The following is a 19,789-nucleotide window of genomic DNA, read 5'->3' as shown; positions in this document are numbered from 1 at the left end:
TGCTATAATACAACTGGAGTTATATGCCCTCGTATAGAACTCAATCAATAATGCAATACAAACAAATTTTAGAAGAAAAAAAAAACATAATAGAATGAATTCAGCCGATAAATGGTTCATTGATAGAGAGAACAAGTTACATGCTACTAATTAATGAAATTAAATAAAAATAAGAATTTTCTTTGAGAGAACAAAAATGACTAGGGAAAAGTAGAACAGTTCCAAGTAATAAAACGAAGAACATTAATTTTCCATCGATGAAGATTACAAATACACAGAATTGGCAGCAATACTCTTCTGGAAACAAGCGCAAGTGCCGTGATGTGCTTCAAATTGAACTAAGTTAGCTTTCGCCATATGGATCCCTTGGCTGATAAGCACTTCACTCTTGGAAAAACAAAACCTGTCTTTGCAGGGTTTCCATTGACAAGAGAATTCTCATAAATCTCTTTGCACTCTTGTACAACCTGTTTGACAAACATTTATTAAACACTCCAAGGAAAATACATGATTTTAACTTAATCTTCCCTCACTAAATAATTTGATTTTGATACTGAATAAAAGGAGTCATAGGTTGCACATACCTCCTTGGCATCTTTCCGCGGTATTCCTTCTCGCATTGCAACAAGCTTCTCAACAACCTCAGACTGCAATAGAGAGAATCAGACTACCTTGGACAAAATTTTGCTAGGGACAAACGAAAATACAGATTTAAAATACCTCAACTCCCATGACATACTCAAAAGAAAAATACTGGACAACTCAATACTGTCTACAGATCTACCTAGTGGGCATTCATTTGTTTGCAGTAAAGAGCTCAATCATAATTAAAAACTCACATCGAACCAGAATTATTTTAGCAACAGGATAATGTTTCTTAATATTTACCGGACAGTCAGGTTGATGTTCAAGTATATTTGTGTAAATGAGTGTGAACGTATCCAGGCTCTCTGCAGAAGCAAGTTCTCTCAAATCACTCAGTATTCTGACTCTGCTTTCAACTTTCTGTAGGCAATTTCAAGAAATAAGGATGGAAAAGCATCAGAGACGATTAATATAACATATCAACAACCACCAATAAATGCAAAACACAACTGACTTCAATAAAAAATCCATGATAACAATATCATACAAAAAGTAAAAACAAGGATCAACACTTACAGAAACACTTAAATACTCCCTAAAGAAGTCCATGAGGACCTCTTCATCTAATCTCATCCTTTCAATGGTCTCTTCCTTGATGTAGTTCTTCTGCAATCACAACCATCATTAACACAATTAATTGAAACAAACAAAAGATGGTATAGAAGAATTAATGCTATAGAATGTCCACCCAAACAAATAAAAATAAAAAGTGTGCTATTTGTCAGAAATATAACCTGTGTTAGAAGATGGTCAACATAAACAACAACGGATTCCTCCAGGCAAGCCTCAACAAATCTCCTAAATGATCTTTCTTCAATATACCTTAATAACAGAACAGTACAACCAAGAAAGGCATAAATCCTTCAATTTAAAGTAGACACATAAAATAACAGAACCATAATTATATTAGAGCAAAATGTCAAGGACAATACTTGGATCCTGATAGGTCAAAACCCTCTTGTCCTTACCCCAAATGTGGTCCAATGAAATAAAGGCGTGTTGTTTTAAATTCTTTAAACAATATGGTCAGACCCTTATTCAGATCTAAGGACGTAGGGTCAGCTGCAGGGGTGTTTCATTCAGAAGGAGCTTTTATTGGTAAAAGAGAAGACGGGCATTTGGTTGGAAAAATAAGGGGCGTTTGGTTGATTGTTTCAAGAAGTTTATGACACATTTTATTGGACCACATAAGGAGTAAGGGCAAGAGGGTTCTAACTGGTGAGGACCCAAGTATTGTCCAAATGTCAATGTCCAACCAGAACATAATTTCCTGCTCCATCCCACAATGGTGGAACTCAAGATTAATATTGTCGAAAAAAATCCATATTCAATGTTATTAATCCTCGAGTATTCAAGATGGTGGTTTAACAGAAGAGAGAGGGACAGACACTTCAAAATCTATACCTCTTCAGGCTGCATACCATTAGAGCCATTTCTATAGGAGGAATACCCATTTATAATCGAGATTAAATTTTATGTTTTGCAGCATTTATATTCAAAATTATTATGCTGAAATGTTAAATGCATAGAAAAAAATGAACAGGGTTTTACCGATGTCTGAAATAAAGAAACTTACATCTTCACATCTGTAAAATAATCACCAAATGTTGCAACTAGATACTCAGTAACCTGTCCTTCACACCACTCTGAAAAATGCAAGAGAAAACCAAAGTGAAATAAAGAATCTTATAAATAAGAAAAATAAATAAATTCTTTTTCAGTAAAAATAAAATATTTTATTACAAAATTCTATCAAAAAAGTCTAATTTTCCACTGATCACATTGCCTGTAACAATAGAATCATTCATCATTAGTAATAAATATGTAGGAATACCTGTTTAGCACATGTTATTTAATTATCATCTTTTATTAGTGTTGTATATTAGCCTTTAGGGGTATTTTTCATAGTAATGTAAATATTTTTAATATAAATTTGTACATTTGCAGTACAAAGGCTGTGGACCCACAGTTGATTCCAAGAGAGATATGGCCGTTTCTCAGTATGCACCTGCTCAACGTACTACAAGTGCGTTGCTGAACGGAAGGAGCTTCACCTGCTCAGTGGGATATGGATAGGAACATCATGCTAATAGATCATCCTTTGTTCCAAACCCACGTTCTAGTGGATTCTGGCTCCTCTAATCTTCTACTGTTGCTCCCACAACCATGATGCATGACAACATCAGGTACATACCCACTACTTTTCATGTTAATACATGTCCTGCCAAATGTACTTGAGTCCTTGATTCAGGGGGAATGATAATGACAGGTGAGTAAAAGTTGTTTACTTCTGTTACTCAAGTTCAACATTCTCTTCACTTTCCTGGTTGATCATTCACCTCTACCCTCAGTAAGGTGACATCTCTATTTAACTCACTAATACTTTACAGCATGTTTTACTTGTTCCTCACCTCACAATCAATTTATTATCTTGTCCTTTAACCAAAAATCTCAATTGGGCAGTCTTTCCTTTTTTTCCTAATTGTTGCATCTTACATGACTGAATACAAGAAGGATTTTTGGCAGGGGCTATAGTGTGACAGGATACACTACCTTGGAAATTCACCACTTTCTCAGCCTATATCTGTTTTGCAAGCTTTTGTTTTACTCAGACAGAATGGTATTTCTGGCATATTGATTGGGGCATGCCAATTTCCAGTAGGTTTGTAGTTCAGCATTAATAAAAGCTTGTAAGTCTCATAAATGCAAGTATACTGTGTGAATTATCTAACCATACTTGCTCTAGCTACAATTCCAAAATGCATTATTGTCCATGTGCATTTGGTTTGATTCATTCTTATGCATGGGACTTTCTCCAGTTACTGCCTTCTTTGGGCATCAATATTACGTGACTTTACTGATGATTATTCAAGGTGTACTTGAGTGTATTTGTCTAAGAAACAATATTCTAGTGTTTACCCAATTTTAACAAATAATTAAGACTCAATTTAACACTGCTGTTCATGGTATTTGACCAGACTAGTCTCTACAGTTCAAAAGGGAAAAACAAAGACAGAATGAGACAGTAAGATATAAGTCCTATGACCACGTAATATACTACGCAATTGTAATAGAAAATAGACTATAAAAGCATATCTTCAGTTTGTTACTGTGATAAACTGAGTCCCACATTGGGTATGGGGGATAGGGACATGTAGGGTAGTTAAGGCTTATGAATCCAAATATCAACTTGGGCTAGCACTTCTAGAGGAAGTCTAGGATTTTTACAAAGGGTATCACAGCAACCCAGCTCACCGCCCATGTGAAATATATGGGTCATGGTTATGACGACAGCTCCCTTCTGATGAGGGATAGAGCATTGCCGCCCCTACTCTACAGGGTAACGTGGATCTCGTAGGCAGGTAAAGGGTTGTGTCCCACATTGGAAAGGCTCGTCTACTGGTATGTCTAACATGTGCTTCCCCTACAGTACGAGATACAATAGATTTGTGGGCAGATAATGATTCTGTAGCACATAGGAAAGGCTCTCCCATTAGTATGTGTGCTAAGTGTGATTCCCCTATTGGCGAGGACGCTAGGGATTAAAGGAGGGGAGATTGTGATACACCTAAATCCACATCGGCTATGAGCTGAGGAGATCTAGGACTTTTGGATGAGGCCTTAGATTGTTACAGTTACAACTTCCAACCAGGATATGCAGACTAAACCAACACCAGACATAAAAGAACCAATTTTGTGCAGTATTGTAGATAATCAACAACTTTCATACTTAATACATGACAAATTATTCAGGCCAAATAAAAAAAACACAAAAAATTACTACTTGCAAAAGCAACAAAAAGCACATGCAAGCGCATGCACAGACACATGGAGGGAGAGAGGGAGGGAGAGAAAGAGAGATACAAATATGATTATTCAATAAAAATTACCATGATACTGTAAGTAAATTACCTTACCCTTCTGATATAGCTTGATAAGTAAATCCTGCACTCCTGGATCTTCAAAGATAACACTGACAGTTTGATGCACTGCTTCCTATTATCAATGAGGAAGTTAAATGAGTTCTGGTGATCAACACAACATTCATCATTTATGCTACCACACCGCTAGCTATCAAATGACATACGAAGATAATAATTGGCAACATTCCATACTGATATATACCCAGAAAACATACATTTGTTCATGCGAGTGTCTATGACACAACTATATACATAAAAATACATGTATGCCTTTAATTTCGTCGTGTTAAAGTGAAGTTCTCAAACATTTCAAGGCTATTTTGATCAATCATTATATGCGGATTTTTATTTGCAAGTCACCATGCATATCTGTGTGATTCTCGCTGAAATTAACACAATCAATAGCGATAAAATTCCATTGTAGTCACCCAAGAAAAACAGACTCTGTGTGTGTGTGTGTGTGTGTGTGAGAGAGAGAGAGTGAGAGAGAGAGGGAAGGGGGGAGTCCAGTCTTTCATAGTGCCTGTGTGGGTTTCATAGTTTTATTCCCTGCCAAAACTGGAATGATTTAAACCTCAAACTAACCACCAAAAGAGGTATCACCTCTAATAGAATTATATGACTATTGACAACTATAATGTTCGTGACAACAACATTTTTTTCATAAAAGAATACTTTTAGCACAATTTCAGTTATGATTGTAGTCCAAGGCTCAATATACAAAAGTCTCTATGGTTGCTTTTGCACAACATGATATATTGAAATGCTAGAGCTGTTGCAGAAAATCAAGGGGCCAATACATGAACATATAAACTATTGGACAGACTAACAAAAAAACCAAAATCCAACTAAGTGAAGAATTATAATTAAAACCGAAAGATAAACACTCTAATCAATCAATTGGAACATATTCCTCCAAGATATGAACAAGAATACAAAAAGGAGCAAAGACTTATAAGTCTTTGCATTTATAAGAAATATTAAATTGAAGTTCTACTAAGCCATCAAGTATACACAAAACAAAAGCAGAAGATATGTGAAACATATGGAAAAAGCAGAGACAAAATTTAGCACTAAAAAAGAAAATACACTTAAACCTTCAAAATACCTTTGCAACCTCCAGGAAACCTTTGCATGTGTCTTCAAAGTTAACCTGTAAAAATGGAAAGAAAAAATTGATGTGAACATTATGAACTCAGAATAACCCCTTCATGCCACAGTTGTGTTAACAGTATGCAGATTAACTTACCCAAATACAAAGGGACTTTCTAATTACAGTGACCTACTGAGGATCTTAGTTTGGCTACAAATCAAATTTCACATTTAGTACACACCACGCAATGAACTCATTAATTGAAACCTAACAGGAACAGACTCAGGATGCAAGCTGGGGCTACTAAAAAATGCATTACTTGGACATAATAAAGTTTCAAATAGAATGATTAAAAACAAAGAAACAGAGATATACCATATTAAAAGAAAATAAATAAATAGAGAGATAAAAATAAAACTAAGATGGATACGGCATAACCTGCTCAGCATAGTTTTGTGGAAGAGCTTCAAGAGTGCTATTACTTAGCTCCATTGCAAGATCATAGCAGCGCAAATTGTTGTTAATCTGCATACAATTTTATAGCAAGAACCAATAGTATATTACTTTTCATCCAGTCATTAAAATACATGGACAAATACTAATGCGTAAGAGATTGACAAACCATTGCACATAAAGGTTCCAAACCAATTTCTGAAGCAGGTTCTTGAAGTCTCTCCCTTTCAGCTGCTTGAAAATCAATCATTACCTGAAGAATCACAAAGGCCAATAATGCAGAACAAGATTTGCTGAGATGCGAATTGATATAGAACAAAGAGAAAAGTCTATCAGAAATAACCTGAATAATTGCCAAAGCAATTCTGTAGAGCATGAGATCGGTGCTGTTATCACGAACAATTTGCACTTGCTCTCCTAGGATCCTGAATAAATCAACAGCAGCTGGTGTATATAGCTTCCCATCTTCTGTTTTCTTTGGTGGCTGTACCTTATCAGCCTCTAAGATATTCAAGTACCATTTCTAGAAAATATAATGTGCAAGAGTATAGTAAGATGTCAAACTTTTACACAACAATGAAATAAAATGAAGCACAAGAAAGATTATAAGTAGAATATTGTTACCCTTGTTGTTGCTTGCATTCTCTCAACATATGAATTCATAAGGGGGTCCATGGAACCACTCTCAGAACATACTTGAGCAAGAGACTCATCAACACCAAGCCCAATCAGATTTTCTTGGTATTCAACTACCCAACCAGTTACCTAGTTCCAAAGAAGAAGCAAGGATAATAAAAAATAGGAGCTAAGAAATTCATATTGTAAGATGAAACTTTAAGCGTCGTTTCTCGTTCATGATTCACATTATGAATGCTCATAAAATTCCACCTTTTATAAGGTTAAATGATGTTGATTCACCAACTTCAGGGTTGCACCCCTTGGCAACTTTCATAACAAATTTGATTTATTTGTTCCCAAAAAAGAATGAAGTGAGATTTTGGGAAAAATGAGGGGAACAAACCGTAGTCCATGGGAAGATATCTCTCAAGGTTATTCATCTTTTCTAGAGTGCTGTAAATTTGTGATGAGGAGTGGGAAGAAAGTGAGACTTTGAGAGGGCAAGTGGTTGGAGGAGTCGTCGATGCAAATGAAGGTTCCCAGGTGCATCTCAAGGTTTGTAGATGTTACTCAATTTTCTTATAATTGGGATTTCGGATTCAGGAGGAATCTTAATGATTTGGAGGTGCAAGAACTTGTTTTTCTGTTAGTAAAGCTGAAACAGATTCATTTGTTCCCTTGAAGGGCAGATTCAAGGGTATGGAAGTTAGAAGGATCAGGGGTGTTTTCAGGTAAATCTTACAGTACGTTTTTGTGCAATCGATTAGAAACACCTTGCAACCCTCTGTTCAGATCTGGAAGTTGAAAGTTCCCCCAAAAGTTAAAAGTTTTTAATTGGTTAGTGGCTCATGGGAGGGTCAACACAAGTGATCAGCTTCAAAAGAGTCGGGCTTATGTCTGTTTTCCTCCTCATTGGCGGAGGCAGAGACTGCAGAGCATGCTTTTCTCCTCCGTCTATATTCTTTACAACTCTGGTGGAAGTTGTTTAGGGAGACTAAAAAAAGCTGGGTCGTTCCAAAAGGGTGTGTTGTGCTGTTGAGCCTCAGTTCAAGGCTTTGGGCAAGGGAAAGAAAGCTAAGACTTTATGGGGGGGGTTCAGTGATGGCTGGTTTTTGGGTTATTTGGGTGGAACGTAATATAAGAATTTTTGAGAATTACAATGAGGTTGGGGTGGATGAACTCCCTGGATCAAGTCAGATTCTGGTCAACCTTGTGAGCATCAGTAACTGCAGAGTTTAGAGAGATTCGTTTTCAAATATTATGCTAGATGGGCTGGCTGTGGTGAAGTGAAGTTTGTTGATATGTTATCTGTGAATCTGGTTGTTTTGGTATCTTGTTCTATTCGTAATAGACTAGTGTCATGCTGTTTACTGTTTTGTTGTAACTAGTCAGTGGATTCCTTATACGTGTGTTTTTACATATCTTTTGAGTTAATAAATATGTCCCTTTGTGACTTCTTGGCTTTGGGTTATATCCAAAAGATCAACAGGTCCCGTGTTCGACTGGCAGTGAGAGGAAATGTGAGAGAGGGTTCTTTGTAAGAACAAATAAATGTCTCTTTCCCCACGAAAAACAAAATATAAGTGGTAAAAGTGTTCTACTTTTCTTATCATAAACATGTTTCCAAGCAACAGCACTGCCAAAAATTAAATTCCGTGGAACAGTTACCTTGAAAACTTACAATATGTCACCAGTCAACCAGATATTGTTTATATTTAGTATAACACACAAGGATGTTAAGAAAAACTTGAGCAATAAGGAAAAAAACCTTTAAAATCTCTATGTTCGTCATTTCATTTGCCCTGTCACTGAGTAATCTAAGCATCTGAACAAATCTCTCAGTATATAGGTTGACCATGAGTTGGAATATTTCATATCTGCCAGCATGAAAATCTTCCATCAAACTAAATAAAACATTTATTCAGGATATTTTTTCTAAACTAAATGCTTTCCAAATTAATTTAAGTATGTGCACATGTGTTCAGGCATGCACCCACTTTTTAGAATGTTCCTAACCCTAAATCAATTATGTAAACTTGAAATACATCATTAATCCATTCCCCAGCATTATTAATCCTTTTCAGGTATAGTAGTAATCTAACAAATTAGATTGTACTTTTTGGGGGCTTGTAGCGTCAATGGTAGAGATCATTTACACCAAAGGCCAGAGTTTGATTTCCCCTCCCCTTTGCCCTCCTTTCTATAATTTAAAAAAAAAAAAATGAGAATGTTCTTTAACAATTAATTCATTCATGCAGCAATAGAGAGTCAACCTTATAATTATTGCAGTTCTAGATAGCAAAAGACAAGTGTGTGCCTTTATATGATTTCTCCTATTTTCCCAGTTGAAAGTTATATTTAGGGCTTAGTACATGATCCATAGAACCCATGCTAGAGAGGCATTAAGCTGCTTGTATACAAGTGAAACCAAGTAGAGATACAACAAGCAATACAACCATTCCTTTTTATTTCCTCTCCTGAAAAACTGTAAAACCCTTTATTCCCCTTATTAGTGTTGAAGCAGAAGTTGGTTTTCACCATAATTTACCGAGTGACTCAAACATTACCATTCTTTTAGCCATGAGCTTGATAAAAAATATATATATAATTCAAAACTTAAAATAAAAAAATAAAAAATAAAAACAAAACAAAACATAGCTGTGCAGAAAATAGCATTTTTCCACTTTGCAATATTTACATTGCTCTAATTAAAGTTTTTATTTGGTTGGAATTCTGATTGAAAAAGATCTAGATTTCATACAGCCTCTCTCGAGCCATCACACAAGACTACAAGAGTAGAATAATATTTGGAATGCTAAGTATCTTCTACACTATCTAACTGTATCTACCACCAAACCAATGAAATTCTCACTGACATCCCAAAATGAGATTGCCAAGTGGTAGAGATTGATTAGAACAAAAGCTGAGACTAAGTTTAAACTCTTCGGTATAACCATAATGCTTGATAAAATTTGATTGTAAGATCTACCCCTAGCCCAATCAGACCCGTAAATAAAGAGACAGACAGATGTGTATTAGCTCAAAGGTCATCATAAAACCAAAGAAAATAGAAAGAGCGAACCTTGGGGGGAAACAAGGAGCCACATGGTCATATATATCTCCAAGCTCTTCTCCAATCTAAAGCATTAAAAGGAAAAAAGGAAACTGAATACAAAGATTTTAATGCTGACATCATTAAAAAAAAAAATAAAAGACAATAAAATCAATCAGACACAAATATGAATGAACAACATGATACTAAAGCAGATGTAAATTCAACAACCATCGTAAATTCAACAACCATCGTGAGAAACAAGTTAAGACCAAATCAACAACGTGATTAGCTGTCATACATATGTTAAGGTCGAAAAGGATAATGGGTTAACGATTTGGGGTGTAGAAACCATTTAGGGCTAAGGTTTTAGGTTTTAACTCTAGAGTTGCAGGCCCAAAACCCGAGAGTAATAACCTAAGCCCTAAATGAGAATGTTTTGACAAACAAATTTAATTGTCACTCGAATGCCATTAGTATCCAGAGCATTACACATCCAATCGTCTGTTTAAGAAGAAGGATCATCATATATATATATATATATATATATATATAGGGATTAACAGCATTTTGATCCCCAAACTATTACACTTGTATCAGTTTGGTCCCCAAACTTCTAATTTAGAAAATTAAAGACCCTGACTTTTTCAATTTTGCCAATTGAGGTTATTCCGTCAATTTACACATTTTTCATCCAAACTTAGCAGGAAATGAAGGAGAGAAAAAGGGTGCATTAGGGAAAAAGGGTAAGATATAAATGGAAGGGACCATTTTGCCCTAAAAAGAACCCCACGTGATTGGCACATAGTGCTATGCAAACGGAAATTTGGAAAAATGTGTAAATTGACGGAATACCCTCAATTGGCAAAATTGAAAAATCCAAAGTCCTTAATTTTCCAAATTAGAAGTCTAGGGACCAAACTGATACAAGTGTAATAGTCTGGGGACCAAAATGGCATTAATCACATATATATATATACACACACATGGTTTAATTACACTTTGCACCCTTGAAGTTTGAGCAAAATTGACCAATTTTCAAAACGTTGCAATGTTAAACCTACCGTTTCGAAAACATTGCAATGTTTGCCCTCCATTAGTTTGGCCGTCAGTTTAGATTTTTTTTTTTTTTTTTTTTTGCCTACGTGGCAATGTGGATCCCAATTTTAGGATAATGTGGAGACCGACTTTGTGCCACATAGTCATGTGGGTCCCAATTCTAAAAATACTAAAATTTAAAATCATTTAAAAAATAGATTAAAAAAAAAAGTTGGGGGCAATGGCACCCCCAACCCCTCTCTGAATTTGAGAAGAAGGTTTCAGATTCACTCTCTAGTGGTGGGTGGGTCTTGTTAGCACAGTCCCACATTGCTTGGGTACCTCCGAAATATATACTTTATAAGCACATGGACACCATTTCCTTGTAAGCCGGTTTAAAGGATAAGTTTTACCCAAGGGTTTAACATGGTATCGTAGGTGTACCATAGGGACAGGTCAAGTTCGTATCTCTAGCCCTGCATAGAGAGGGACTATCCAATGACTCCAGCCCTAGCACTAAGGAGGAGTGTTTGCAAAGTCCCATATCGCCTGGGTACCTTTGAAGTATATAGTATATTAAGCACATGGGCACCCTTTCCTTGTAGGCCGGTTTTCTAGAATAAGTTCTACCCATAGGTTTAACTGGTCTCGCTGATTCAGTTTGGCCAATATATAGAAAATACATTTAAGCCCTGGACTTTAGATTAACCAAACAAATGCGAGCAATTATTACTTTCTAAAGAAATGATGTGCATCATATTGTCCAAATCAAGGCCTTCTAAAGGTATAGTTAATACACTTATTGGGCTTCATTTCTTTTCCTTCTCCGTTCTAAGTCCAAGTGAGAAATTTTATTTGGTGTTTATTTACTTAACTTTCCATTTTTACAATCTTCTAGAATCTTCCAAAAGTTAGGCATGAGGTACCTAATTGAGAATTTGGGTCAAATATATAGGAATTCAAATTTACCCTAAGGAGATAAGCTACCTACCATGTCCATCAATGCATCAAAAATTGCACAATAAAGTCAAGAAACTATTTGCTACTATGATAGATTGGGAGAAATTTTCAAATAAAGCCTAAAATTCAAATAAGTTCTTGTCAGAGGCGCACAATGCATTTAACAAACATATCATATACTTACCATAGATATACCATTGTATGACATTTACTAGTTTAATTGATGCATTAACCATTGGTTCAACAATTCCTAAACTTTCATTCAAAATTTCCAGCCTTTAAGAAAATTACAGTTTCTTCCGTAATTTTTACAAATATTTCCACCAACATCAACATTTTCATCCTCAATTTCAAACCACACAAAAATTGACGAAAGGTTTGTCATATTGTCAAGGTTAATAGTCAATTGTGCATACCGTTCGAGCTTCCTCTAATGCAGCCTTAAGATCCTCGACAACGAGCTGTACCACAAATTACAGTAATAAGATATAGTAAACAAGAATCACATTATTTATTATTACATGGAAAAATGATTAATTCAAACATACCTCTGTCAGTAGCTTGTTAAATCGTCCTTCAACAGTCTTCCTTACTTGCTCATAGCATTTGTCCTTATAGCCTTTGCCTTGAACATTCAATTTCTGCTGTGTAAGGTTTCTTGAAGAAGCTATTGCTGTTGTAGACTTTCTGCAGGCCATAATTTAAAATGAATCCAACGATGATGCCTTGATGTGAAAAATGGTTTGAAATTCATACATGATAAATCGGTATGTTAACAACATTATATTAAAGACCATATTGTGAAGACAATCAAACACCAAGGAGGGAGATAACCCATAAAATTGAAAATCACTTTAAAGCATTTACTTGGTAGTTCTGCGGGGATTTGCAATTGATGCCATGGCACCACCTCCCTCTGCCTCTGCTGCTTCTTCAGCAAGTTGTTGGTCAAGGATTTCTTGCATTTCAACAACCCTGAAAAGGGCAAACATAAAAGAAGACCAAAATGGTTATGAACTACTGGATTAGAATAAGGGTAAACTGAACGGAGAATAATGAAAACTCAAAACATTGCCATGTAAACTCTCACTGAAATAATCATTTAAGATTCACAATATGAAGCCCACACGTTCATTAACTTAAAATTGGAATTCAGGGATACGACAAAAGAAAAAAAGGCCTCTAATTTAACCAAAAATATTGCCTCATATAGAATAAGGTACCAGAAGCAGAAAAGTTTCAAAGCCAAGGAAACAGGAGTAAGCGTTGTTGAGTTGACATAAGTGAGCATCGTTGGCAAGGATTGAGTAGGCCTTGACTAGACTCAACTATGTTTAAAAAAAAAAATTGAAAAAAGAATAATTGTGCATAGAGAACGTGATTAATTTTCCATAATTTTTAATCAAGGATCTTTGAAATCATAGGCCAAACCAGAATGTGAAGATGTAAATAAAAGTTAAATTGTCTTAAAGGAAAAATGGAAGTATCAAGCAGATCATCATATAACAAGAGAACTGCAGAAAATGTTTCCCATAAACATACCTTAAAGCACGAACCAAGGTTTGTGGGCTGCAATTTAGAAATGAAAAAAGGAGCATTAGAAGGATCAGAGCATATTTCAAACACGTAATAAGGTTAAAGGATGCTTCAATGCATTTAGTTATATGAAGCAAATATACATAAAGAAAGAAAGACTGCAAGAAAAGTGTGAATAAGGGCATTAAAATTTTCAATGCCAAACAATGAAATATCATAAAATTTACTAATATTGATCCACCAATTTTCAGTAACCATTAAGTTTGCAAGCTATGTGTAAATTACGTTCAATACAATTTGCATGCTTTTCTAATTCAAACTTTTTACTTATGAAGAAAAAAATTTTAGTTAATTCATATTAATTCTCATTCCTATTGTACTTTTGTCCATAATTTTAATCAACAAAAGGGAACACCTCCCTCCTTTGTATGCATTGAAAATATGATGTAGTAGCAACAGCTTGGTTAGAAAAGAAAGATCCCCTTTCGAAAACTACACTTTTGCTCCAAGTCTAACACTAAGGGCTTTTCAATCCAAAAGAAGCACTCGTGCTAGTGTAAGATTGGGTCAATAAAAATAATATTATAAATAAATAAATCATAGAGTCAATCTAAGAGGTTTTTTAAAAAAACAAATTTTATAAATTCCTTAACAAAGTATAGATGCAGTGGACAAGATGTCCACCAAAGATTACAAACACAAACAACATAGAGAAATAATCCCCCTCAACAGATCGGTACTAACAGCTCTAAATCTGAACTCCTAAAAATGTATAAAGAAACAGCTGGAATTTTAACTGCTTTACAGATGCCTAGAGGAACAATCACACTATTAAAAAATTATTCATTGTAAAAACAATACCTTTCTTTGGAAAGATTATAGAAGTTGGAAATGTGGGCCCATAATGTCTTCTCAAATGTCTCCCAGGTCCTATCAACATCTTCAAAATATTCTCTAAGATGCACCAAAAAATAAAAAAGTCATTAATAAAAGAAATAAGTCATTAAGGCTCAAATCACAAACTGTGGTCGATATAATTTAGCTTCTTGCAAATACTGATCGATATTATCATATTCTTTCATTAACTAAGGGTTAGAAAACCAGAATAACCTCAAAAGGGAATTATGGAGGGCTGACAAGTAATTACAGCTCGTCATAGGTATTGAGCTTGCTATAAGAACTATAAATGCCACAATGAACTAAAAAATAAGATACAAACCTTAGCCTGCCAACCTCTTCCTTGTGTGATGATGCAGCTGCTAATGCAAACCTCCGCTTTCCATCAAGAGCTGTTAACCTCTGTAACAAATAAAGGATTAAAATTAAAAACTTCAAGCATAAAGATACAATGTAATATGTAAATTTGGTGAGATTTATTTTTCTTAATGAATAAGTCAATTTATTGATTACAAAAAATGGGGCTGCAACCAAGATAAAGCAAAAGCATAAGAGATTAGCACAAAAAAGACAAGAGTATAAGACCCTAATAATTTCCAGACTAGTTTTACCTCATAAGTATTTATGAGTTCTTTATCATCACTCAAAGAATCCCGTGCCTCAGCTGCTTCAACAGAAATGGACATCATACCCTCAACATCCTATCAAAGATCAAGATATTAGCTTTTGAGCAACCATACAACAAAGCAAGAGATCACCAAATCAATAAAGCTTCACACATCTAGATTTACACCTTATAAAAGCATTTTTGAACAAAATCAACATAAATTAACAGCTGCCTTCTGGTACAATGGTTTCCCATTTACTTCTAATGAGTCACAGTAAGCAGTCTAAGGATGCTGCATCTGCACTGACAACCTTTGGTACAACACAAGAGAGAAAGGGGATATGACGAGAAATCAGAAAATTAAGTCGTTTTGTGTCATACACATTGCAGGCACGCACACAGAATGATCATGACTAACAAATTTATGTACATAATGAAAAGCTCACCAACCTTCAGGGTTGTATTCAAGTTATTCCTTGCATTGCTAAGGAGCTTTATCTGATCATGGTTTTCAATCAATGTTTGGCATTCTTGACATAGCCTGATGCACAAAACAATCATATCAACCAAAAATGGTGAACAGATCAACATTGCGCATTAGCTTACGCATAGCATGTAACATTCAGCAACAATATTCCTTTAACTCATAAAACCATTAGAATTTCCCATGAACAACATACTTTTCAATAGAAACAAAATTTTCACGGAGTCCATTTATAGTCTTTTGAGATAAAGACAGTGATTCCAGCCCAGCTTGTGCTTGTTCAACCTGCAGGGAAAAGCAGTGCCTTGTAAGACGCATGTCATACTAGTTAATGTGCCCAGCTTTCTCAACTCCATAAATGTATCATATAAGAGTCAACATACTGTCAACAGGAACCATTGTACTAAGTTGTGCATGTACCTGCTCAGCAACCATTGTACTAAGTTGTGCATCATTTGCCTGACAATACAGTAAAATAGCAACTTTCAAAAGGCAACTTGATTATGAAAGAATTCCAATATGAGAAAAGGTAATGCCACTGATCAAAGAACACACACATCATGATCACTGCATGGTTGTGCTTCAGTAGAAGCAGCTACCAGAAAAAAAAAAAATTTAATGCTTACAGCAACAACTGACCCCCCACCCAGATGCAAATATAAATTAACTTTAAAAGTCAACAACAAACGCTACGGGCTATCTTTTATGCCTCAACTGCTCAATCAATTTTAACTTTATTTCAATTCGACTACCATGCCAAGAATTAAGGATGCATCACATCGTGGAGACAACTTGTTGACCATAAAAACTTGGGCAATCTCCTACTAATGCAACATATTGCATGAACTCATATTCATCACCCACATACCTTTCCCCTACTTCTACAAACATTGTTTTAGAGACTTCTTTATTTTGGAAAATAGAGGCCCTTATAAATGGTTTCACAGCCAGTCCAATTAAGAACTACAATTCTACTTTTCCTACTAAAGACATTGTAAATCTTGAGGTTGTCTTGCAAATAAAACCATCACAAGCAGTTGTTAGAAACATTGGTCTGGAGATCTTTTACATAAGTGTCACAGGCATTCCCAATTTGAAACCATTGTTCTGTTCTTTCTACTCAATGCATTATGAATCTAGCCATTTTGTAGAGACTGAAACCATGCATCAAAATGAAGATTCTCCAAAGCTCCAACAAGTCCTTGAAGAAAAAAGAAGAGCAAGGCCTATATAAGCCTATATAGCCTTAAGATATCATTAAAAATTACATGATATGGAAAATCTCCATCAAATGATAAACTTCTAATCCTAAAATGCAAACCCATCTAATTTCTAATCCAAAAATCCAAACCCTATCATTCACTGCTTGCTAAAGAAACCAAATTCAGTCAACCAATTGCTTCTCTAGAACCTCAAGCCATAACCCTCTTGGAAACCCTCTTAGTTATGTCCCACCACCTTCCCCTGTGAGATGATCCCATAAATCCCAGAAGATCAAGAATTTCCTAGGTCTCATTATCTTCAATTCTCTCACTCTAAATTGCCACAAAACTGCTTAAGGAGTGGTCTTCCAAACTAACTATGCAATTTTGTCGGGGGAGGGGGACTTGCCAACACCAAAAGGCAAGGAAGATAGAACAAGACACCACTCAATGGAATGCCATAAACACAAATACAATCAAATGGACACACAAGAACAGAAATCTGCACCATATAGCTGCAACATGCATGGAACTTTATTCCGATAACTATTTTGAATCGAACATATGATTTGAATTTCCAAGTGGGTTTTTAATTGAGCTCAAAAATGAATAACAGCATAACCAATTTGGAATTCATTCCAAATACAAATAGGAATTGAGAAAAACGGAGGGACCTGTTGGCGAGCAATGTAATCGGCCTTGATGGAAGCTATAGACTGAAGGAGTTCGGGAAGAGGCAAGAGCTTGGCAACCTCACGAACTGCTGCTTCCTTGGCTTCCACACCAAGATCCTCCACCATCATCTTCTACTGGCTACGACTACAAACTGTTGGGAAAGTAAAATATGAAGAGCTAAAAATAAGGTAGAATTTGCAACGGACACGTGGCGTGGAGAAGGAATGGCAAACGAAACAAAGGTCAACAATGGAGGCACAAATCAATGAAGAGACCCCAAATCTGTATCTTTGTTTTAGTTGAAGGGAGATGAGATTCATACCTGTGAAATTCACTGAGATAAATTTCTGAACAACTGAGAAAGAACTGGTCGTTGTACTCAATATGGAGAAGAAACGTCGAATCGGTCTTACAAACAAAGGGGAAACTGTGTTTTCTCTTTTTCTTTAAAACGATGGATCCATCGTGTGAAATTCCGAAAATTAATTTATAATTTATTTTGGAGTAGTTGTGATTCTTGTGAACTTGTGATTTATTGATAATTATTTTGTTAATTTGGAAAGCATAGAATTTATGTGAAAAATTTCGGGAGTAAATAAAGGAATTTGAGATCGTAGATCGATCGAAATGAGTTGATAGGATTTTATAGAATGTTTTTTGGACTTTGAAAATGATTTTGGTGATTTATTTGGATTTGAAATTATTTCGGTGGGCCATTGAAGATCAATAAAAATTAGAAAAGGTCCGAGTTTGATTTTAGTTTTGTTGGAAAGGTCTCAAGTTCGCAAAAACGTAGACACGAAGCATGCGTAAATCAAAATTACAATTTGAGAGTTACGAACATGCAAACTTAGGAGCATTTTTGTAATTTCTTGTGAAAAAGTTTTAAAACCCAAAATTTTTGTTTATATCTCATTTCTTTCTCTTTCTCCTCATTTCTCTCTCTATCCCCGATTCTCTCTCTTTCCCTGCGTGGAGTCACGGGGTGGGTGGAGTCGTAGTGATGCGGTGGGCGCGGGCGGCGAGGGGTTAGGCAGAGGGGAGCAGTGGTTGGTTGGGGAAGGAGGGAGAGAGAGAGAGAGAGAGAGAGAGAGAGAGAGAGAGAAATATTGGTAATAGAAAAAAAACTACAATAACAAAAAAAAAAGGGTTTTATATGAAGGGCATTATAGATATTTTACATGAAAAAATGTTAGAAATGTAACTATGTAAGTTTTGAAAAGTAAGTTTTGAAAAGTGAGAGTCAAAAAAAACTTATTTAATATTAAAATGGGTTATTCAATTAAATTACCCAACTTATAGGGTGCCAAGTGTAGGACCTATACAGGAATCATGTCATGAGTTTAGGAAATCCTATATACATTCATAAAATATTAAATAGATAGCTTTTGAATGCTAGGATGCAAGGTGTAAATCTAGAAAATAGATAGCTTTTACCTATTGCTTTTCCTAGATTATTAAATTATTGGTTCACAAATCATTTTAAAATTTTTTTACTAGCACTAAACACACTTTAACAAGTCTATAAACTCATTTTCATGCATTGTTCATCAATTAATTGAATTTCCATTTTTGTACAAAAATTATTATGGTTGTAAATGAAGGTCTCCCCTAAGGTCTTCCACAATACAGTCTAAATCTGATCTCTAAACTCATTTTTTGGGTATAAAATGGGTGTAGTCTAGCCACAATGGGCCGAAATGTGATCTCCATAATTTTTTGAGACTCAAAAGCTATCCTCAGTTTTGGGTATAAACTATACCCAAAACCAAATTAAATAGTTGGCCCACAAACAAATAAAAGCTGATAGAAAAGCTCATGATGTCAAGGCTGCACGCGGGCCCCACAGTTAGAATAAAGGAATGGATGGTGACATAATGAGTGATTGAAAAGCAACGACTCATGCATGAAGTTTTGGCTTTGTTTTGATTTGCAATTCATGGCCTAAATTAGTTAAATGTAATTTTTGAAAAAGATAATAATAATAGATATAGAAAAAATCGAAAAACATGTCAAAAAAATCTGAAAAAATTCAAAAAATTGTTTAAAAATTCCCTTTAATATAACGGCTAGTACATCAAAAATTCTATATAAACCTCATTCTTCTTAGTTTTTTCTTCACATCCTTCTCTCTTTTATACCACATTTTCATCAAATTTAGTGACTTCAATATGATTAGAGGTCTTGATTGGTCCAAAGATGAAGATATTGCTCTACTTCAAGCTTGGCTAGAAAAGTGTCCAAATTCGGAACTTGGTGCACAACAACAAAAATGACGTATTATGGGCCGAAGTTTACATTGTTTTTCAGAGTAATTTGGGCACACTAACGGGCAGAACGATGGGCGCAATTAGATCACGGTGGAAGGACATTGCCGCGTTTTGCAACAAATTTTATGCCTCGTTTTTTTTTTTGCCGAAAGAAGACGTCAAAACAGTGCGAATTCAGATGATGTGGTAAGGTTTATTTTATAAATATATATATTTAATTGAATGTTGTATGTTTATTCCATTGTTAATACTTGATAATTTATTCATGTGTCATAATTTTTGTAGTTTGCGGACGCACTTGAGATATATAAAGACAAGAACAATGAAAAAAATTTT

The 19,789-nt window shown here is 35.2% G+C and overlaps 1 protein-coding gene across 1 annotated transcript; it reads right to left on the bottom strand.

Moving 5' to 3' along the window:
* Positions 1-90: 90 nt before the first annotated feature.
* Positions 91-17,687, bottom strand: SEC6. Its single transcript, XM_086237201.1, has 26 exons — positions 17,506-17,687; positions 17,183-17,334; positions 15,727-15,765; positions 15,503-15,591; positions 15,273-15,363; positions 14,827-14,916; positions 14,538-14,617; positions 14,180-14,272; positions 13,325-13,351; positions 12,650-12,757; positions 12,331-12,469; positions 12,199-12,243; positions 9,815-9,870; positions 8,501-8,609; positions 6,739-6,879; positions 6,458-6,637; positions 6,284-6,367; positions 6,100-6,186; positions 5,677-5,721; positions 4,563-4,641; positions 2,222-2,291; positions 1,380-1,467; positions 1,162-1,251; positions 889-1,005; positions 585-647; positions 91-467 (listed from the first exon to the last, which is right to left on the bottom strand). The coding sequence occupies exons 2-26, from the start codon at positions 17,309-17,311 to the stop codon at positions 339-341; spliced, it is 2,268 nt and encodes a 755-aa protein (XP_086093327.1). The 5' UTR covers positions 17,312-17,334; positions 17,506-17,687; the 3' UTR covers positions 91-338.
* Between the last annotated feature and the right edge of the window lie 2,102 nt (positions 17,688-19,789).

Source organism: Dryas octopetala, chromosome 3 (assembly GCF_963921425.1).
Source record: "Dryas octopetala chromosome 3, drDryOcto1.1, whole genome shotgun sequence".
NCBI lineage: Eukaryota > Viridiplantae > Streptophyta > Magnoliopsida > Rosales > Rosaceae > Dryas > Dryas octopetala.
The sequence above is the reverse complement of the archived record's forward strand: the minus strand, read 5'-3'. Positions and strand labels throughout refer to the sequence as shown.

Coding starts and splice junctions, on each gene's coding strand:
- SEC6 (XM_086237201.1), bottom strand. CDS start 17,311: ATGATGGTGGAGGATCTTGGTGTGGAAGCCAAGGAAGCAGCAGTTCGT. Junction 9,871..12,198: donor CATTAGAGGAAGCTCGAACG/GTATGCACAATT, acceptor TTAATGCTTTAG/ATTGGAGAAGAGCTTGGAGA. Junction 6,368..6,457: donor TTGCTTTGGCAATTATTCAG/GTTATTTCTGAT, acceptor GTGATTCTTCAG/GTAATGATTGATTTTCAAGC.